The sequence below is a fragment of the Salarias fasciatus genome, chromosome 2 (assembly GCF_902148845.1).
Source record: "Salarias fasciatus chromosome 2, fSalaFa1.1, whole genome shotgun sequence".
NCBI lineage: Eukaryota > Metazoa > Chordata > Actinopteri > Blenniiformes > Blenniidae > Salarias > Salarias fasciatus.
This window is the reverse complement of record NC_043746.1, coordinates 27,475,499-27,481,781: the sequence shown is the minus strand read 5'-3', so window position 1 is coordinate 27,481,781 and position 6,283 is coordinate 27,475,499. Positions and strand designations below refer to the sequence as shown.

The window sequence follows — 6,283 nt, the reverse complement described above, 5'->3', positions numbered from 1 at the left end:
TAATCGTTTAAAAGGCTGCTGTTTATCTGCGCTGTGCTCAATGAGACGGACAAAAACAAAAAGATCCATCAGCATAATGGAAAACAACACAGCTGGACCAGAAAGTGGAGCTGCTACACATTATACTGTTTATAATGGGATGAATAAAGAATTAGGATAACACGTAGGGGCGGAGAGCTTTGTGTGTTGTGAATGTGTAGTTACATTTCTCTGCGCATGTATTTCAATTAATGTATATGTAATATCATTTATTTGTCTATTGTCTTTTCTGTGTGCTGACAAGGACTTTAAACGTCTCCGTCTTCATCTTTGTGTCATAACTGGCTGGATTCTTGCCGGAATCCATTCTGAGTGGCATGAGCGCTGCGCACGGTGCCGATCTGGAGTTTGTGAATGGAGAGACCGGTCCTCTCAGTTTTAACCCTGGGAGGAGCACTGGGGACAGATCGGGGAAAACGTTAGTCAGCCTCCCATGTTCCTGTGACTGTCTGCACTATTTTTATCAGAGGATAGCAAGATTCAGCCTGCCTCTAGATACGGGTTTTGTCATGTATGAATACATCAATTTCAGTGTGTACAGATCTATATGTGGGCCTACATTCATCTTTATGGGGATATCAATGACAATAACATTGGCATCTATGTGAATTTCTTCATGTGTATCTGTGTGTGGGTGATTTCTCAGTCTGCTCATTTCACTAGTGCAGATTGTCTCTGGTTTTGGGTTTTGTCTGCCCTCAGTACAGACTGGAAGGCTCACTCTTTCCAGGCTGTGAGCTGCTCCGTGTTCACTGTGTGTTAACTCATCTTTTAACCATCGTGCAGCTTGTTAATGACACACATCTCATTGCAGACACACAAATTGGAATATCTGTATAATTTTAAATATGCACAGACAAATCATTCTGCTCCCTCATTAGTTCCATCACCCACTTCCTGTGTGGGATAATGCTGCACTGTGGTCTCAGAGCTGTGTGGACATGTGCTTCATGTGATTAGATCAAGTACCTACAAGTAAATTTCACATATAAGATCATAAATAGTTTTTTTTTGCCCTCAGTCTTTGCTCACAGGCTCACAGTCGGTCTCGACGCGCTCCGGGTTCTGAGAGAAGGGTTTGTTTGTATTCAGTGAGCAGTATTACAGTGCTGCTTCCTCATACGATGGCTGGATATGGAGCTTGTGTAGTAGTGGAAAGTGGATGTGCGTGTGTGTGTATGTGCATAATGAGGATGTGTCTCTAATAAGACTTTTGTGTGCACGGGTGTGTAGTGAAGTTAGTCAATGGAAAGGCTTGTTGAAAACAGGAAACGATGATATGATCAAACCAGGGATGGTCTGGATTTCGATGTGGAAACTGCACATACGTTTTAAAAGCAGCTGCAAATCAGGCCAAAAAAAAACTGGGTGGAGCTTTGTTGGGGGTTTATCAGACCCTCGTGAGTTTCTCTAGCCACAGTTAGAGAAATGTTCAGACCTTGATGTTTTAATCAAACTGTTACAGCTTCTGAATTTGTATTTCTATATGAGATTTGGTTCTGAAAGATGATACAGATCAAATTAAAACTGAAATCAATAAAAAAAAAAAAAACAGTCAAAAGAGCCGAGGAGACGAGAAAATGACTCAACAGGTTTAATCTCCATGAATGAGATCTGAAGGCACCTACTCTTCATCTGAGTGGACGAAGATCAGCAGGAGAATCTGCAACCGAAGGGAACGGCTTATCAGAGACTTGACAAGGGGAGGCGGCGTCTTCACAGAAAACAGCTAAATCAAACCTGTGTGATTCAAAGGAGGTAAAGTAAAGACGTGACGTGTCTGCGCACTGGATTGGAAAAAAACTACAGCACAGTACCAGGAGGACAGAGCACAGCAGAGCAGCCACTCCCAACCCAGACAAACCCAGCCCGGCCCAGATCACTGGAACCCAACACAACCACGACCATCTTCAAAATAAAAGCATAAACGCACTGGGCAATTTTCCAGGTTCAGATCCAATAGTCATTAAAGAGTGCTACAGAAAGGCAGCAGACCGACACTTTGGACCCATCCTTTTCCTCAAACATACAAAAGGATAACTCTGGATACTAGAACGACTTGAATTACGGTTTTCTTCAACATGTGCAAATCTGAGCTATCCACCAGTCCCCAATAGGAGGCCCTGGCTCCCCGGGTGGGGAGTCGCTGCTGTGCAGTGCTGTGGAGTCAGACACCGAGCGGTCGTCAGTAAAAAGGCCTCAGTTAACTCAAAACCATTTGAAAAGACAGTTTAAAAAAGGGAAACAGCCGCCGTCATCTTCAGTAGTTTCAAGCCACAATGATGTGAGCAGGTCTCAGGTGCAGCAAAGGATTCTGGGTACGCTACATGGTCTGGTCTGGAGCGCCTTTTGTGAAATCTGCTCTTGTTTTTAAGGCAAAATGGCTGCAGAGGGAGAACGTCTGAATGCCCGAGCAGCGACAACACACCAACACATGAGAGTTTCTATGCATATCTGTGGTTAGTGAGGTGGGGGGGGGGGGTGCACCGAGGGGAGGGGAGCGGGGGAGTCTGGGACATGTGGAAAGAGGCCTTTGAGTCTGGAAGCAGCAGATTGATGATCAGAGGCGGTGGCGCAGGCGGCCGGGCACTCCCTCCTCCGTGGTCACCAGTGTTTCAACATGAATCTGACCGTATGTACACATAAATACAGAATCCTCAGGAGTTAATTACATCTGCAGCTCTCTCGGAGGAGACCCCCACACCTGTCTGTTCTCAGTCTCTGTCCCGCAGCGGCGAGGGCCGGCCAGACGGCGGCGCTGTGGCACCGCGGTGAGGGTCTGGAGAGCTGGACTGGAGGCAGGACGGCAGCTGGCGAGCCTCTGGCCGGCTGGGCTGAAGGAGGCATCGCTGAGGGGGGAGAGGAGGAGGAGGAGGAGGAGCGTCACTCTGCTTTCTTTATGAAGATCTGAGAAGGAGAGAGAGAACGCTGTGTGAATAAAAACAGCTGCAACTTGTAGACGAAGTCTCAGTCTCAGGTGTAGAAACGTCATTGTGCTGCTGACCCCTCACCTCGCTGAGGATCACCCACACCGGTGAGTCCGTCAGCACCGAGAGACGCATGGCCTCCAGGGGACCGAAGCTGGGGTCCACCTCCCCCTCGGCAATCCCGTTCTGGAAGTTTCCTGGAAGAGAGCGACGGGATGAATCAACACGGGAGAAAAGTCACGTCTCTTCAGAAGATGTTTGGGTTTATGGATCGAAACTCCTCAGCGTCCGTCATGGTTTCCCTTCTTTATCCACTCATGAAAACGAGAGGAGAGCAGGTTTAGTTTCATAAGTTTTAAAGGGATTTGTTCTAGTTTATTATTTATGATTCCTTTATTGATGGAAGCTGAAGTAATTAAAGGATTGTTATGCTTCCTGTGCAGATTTACAGGGTTATTAAAGGTTATTAAGAGCCATTACATTCACCCAAACTCCATTAACCGACCACGGTGGTTCTGAGCTGGGTTTTACTTCAAAATAAACCTCCGTCTACATCAGAACAGGCCGGCACCAAATCTTTTTACTCTCCGGGTTTGGGTGGAAATTCACCTCGACGGAGCAGTAATCCCTCTGAGGATTTATTCACTGGGATTATGGAGCAGGCTGCGATGCTCCCAGGTACGAGTGCGACTGTAATCCCGACAAAGAGCAGCGTCTGGGCTGTGTGTTATTGTTTATCAGCGGGTATTATCTCATATTATTGTGGGTATTATAGCTTTCACTTGATATCCAGCCACATGTGCACGGCTGTCGGAAATGTTCTCAGCAACACAGTATTACTCTGAGAAGACACAACAAACGGAAGAAGAAAAACAAAGTCCCTTCTTTCTATCTATATGGCGAAGGGATACCGAGGAGAAGGGTCGCATCGTCTTCCTCATCTACCGGCGGCATTTACCCAAACATTCACAGATCGAGTGGATATGTCTGGAGCGGGACGCTGCGTCTGACAGCAGAAGCACGCTGGAATTAATAGAGCGAAGGAGTGCCGGCCGGATCGATCGGCCCGACTCATCTGAAAATTTAATGAAGGGGATAAAGAGCTGCTGGTAATTTATGATGTCGGATCACCCTGAGTCGTCCTCAGATCCTTCAGGCCCAGGTGCAAAAACGGTAGAAGCGACGACACAGAGCAGGTGAAGTCCGGTCTGGGCTGAATGTGGTCCAGAGCCAGTCCCAGATCCACATCAGTTCATTCCATATCAACAGAGCAAAGAGGAAAATACCCTAATATGTTCAGATCCTTAACACAGGTTACACAGAAATGCAAAATCACCCCAAGCAACTGCCTGATTCTAGTTGCTCCTGTCTCTACTGAGGATCATTTCGTTCCTCACGGAGACCTCTGGCCATGTATTTATTTCTGATAAGAGCCTGACTTCCCCTGCTGAACCGCGGTGTGAGCGCCTCCTGTTGGAAGCCATGTTTGGATGTGAATCATACGGAGCTGCAGCTCGCTCGGCGGGAGCTCACCCTCACCCGCTGCCCTTTACAAGACGCGGCGCGTCAGATTGTCTGCAGGGAAGCGGCCTGTTTTAGCTCATCAGAGATCTGCGGACAGTCGGCCCCAATGAGGATCACTAAGGGGAACAAGCCCCCTCCTATTTAGAATTTTCATCATGAAACCCAGAAAATCTTCACCAGAAGTCACGACACGCTGTTATTACGCTTGGATGCCACATTGGGCGGGATTTCCTGAAATCTGCAGTCGTAGATATCGTGGATGTGTTTTTGGAGGACGGTGTTGAAGGTCACCGCTGGGTTTGGTTCAGTTTGGTTTCACTCACCTATCCTGATGAATCCATCTTCGGTTCGATGGTACTTTGGCGTTTTGTCGCGTCCTTCAGTCAAGGCCTCCTTCTCTGCCTGGATATTCTGTCAAACGCACACAGGCCGGCTCATTACACACTCAAATATTTATCTCTTAATGAGGCACAAATCGATTGGCAGCAGTGAGCTGAACAGAGATGAAAGTTTTGTAGGATCAGTCCGCATCTTTCTATCTTGGGCAGGTCCCTGATGAACTAATTAAAGATGATACAAATGTCCTAAACATCACTGGCAGGAAATAAAACGAAGCATTCAAATAGAGAATAAACAGTCCAGCTCAATTAGTTTATTTGCAGATGGATTTGGAGCAAATTTACTCCCAATAAAACTGGAATTAATGGAGCGATCTGCTGCAGATGAGTCGATTTCAGAGGCTTCGCCTTCGCTGTCCGGAGGTTCATCCGGTCCTTCCCATCAGCCCTCAGCATGGCCTCCCTCCTCTTCCTCATCGGTCAGCGTTGCTAAGGAAACCGCCTCCCTCCTCCCTGAGTGCGCCGGGCTTCCTTTGAGCGCGTGGTGTGTTTTTTTCCCCCCTCTCCTTGCATCGCTCTCCGCTCGGCGGAGGCAGATCTCAGCAGGAGAGCCTCCTGTTCCTCTCCTGTATCCGTCTCCGAGCGTCCTGCTGAGGCTCTCGGCTGTAATCAGCACTGGTCTCGCAGCGGAAACCGGCAGCGATCCATCTATCAGCCTCCGTCTGTACAGACCGCAAGCTGAGGCTGCGCTCATGGCTTCAGCGCAGCGTCGGACGAGCCAGTAAAAATTACTTATCGATCACTGTGAGCAGTTAGAAGACTTTAAAAGTTCAGAAGGAAGTTCATATAAAGAGTAACTAGTTACTTGGTGAAGTATTAATTCAGTTACAGACAGGAAGATGCTCTATAATCTGCATGTCAGAGGGAGGAAGATGCTCTACGATCTGGATGTGAGCTGAATGACCACGGCGTGATGGGTGTGAAGACTCACATCGAAGGGCAGAACTTCCACTGACGTGTTGAAGAGTTTGTCTCCTGGATGTTCGATGTTTCCGCTCCGAAAGAAAAACCTAGAGAGAGAGACGGGCGGAGGTTGGATTACGGAGCTGATCGGGAGCAGCGGAGGTTATTTCGCCGTGATCAAGCTCCCGACCTCTCGATGCGGACGGGCGTGAAGAAGCGTATCCGGATGAAGTCCCCGGCCACCGGGGTGAAGGCCCAGAAGAAGTCCTCCCCCAGGTAGGCCTTCTCCAGGGTGAAGTGCTGGTACGTCTTCAGGCTGGTGGTCACCTCCGCCAGCGGGTTGGCGTGACCTTTATGCAGAGTCTGCTTCCCAAAGTCCTTATCCTGAAACACAGAGACAGGAAGCTGAGCAGAGGTTCACTCAATACTTTCTAACGTTTCAGATGCACGGTGTCAGTGGATAACACGACTTTATGCTGCATTATCCGTGCT

The 6,283-nt window shown here is 48.2% G+C and overlaps 1 protein-coding gene across 1 annotated transcript in view; it reads right to left on the bottom strand.

Annotated features, from left to right (window-relative positions):
* Nucleotides 1-1,740: 1,740 nt before the first annotated feature.
* Nucleotides 1,741-6,283, bottom strand: part of mgat4b (alpha-1,3-mannosyl-glycoprotein 4-beta-N-acetylglucosaminyltransferase B) — a 55,257-nt gene continuing 50,714 nt past the window's right edge. Inside the window, exons 11-15 of the mRNA XM_030117835.1 lie at nt 5,982-6,175; nt 5,820-5,898; nt 4,814-4,901; nt 3,051-3,163; nt 1,741-2,946 (exon numbers count right to left, since the gene is read on the bottom strand). Coding sequence (XP_029973695.1) covers nt 2,923-2,946; nt 3,051-3,163; nt 4,814-4,901; nt 5,820-5,898; nt 5,982-6,175 — 498 coding nt within the window. The 3' untranslated portion in view covers nt 1,741-2,922. The remainder of the gene's footprint in view (nt 2,947-3,050; nt 3,164-4,813; nt 4,902-5,819; nt 5,899-5,981; nt 6,176-6,283) is intronic.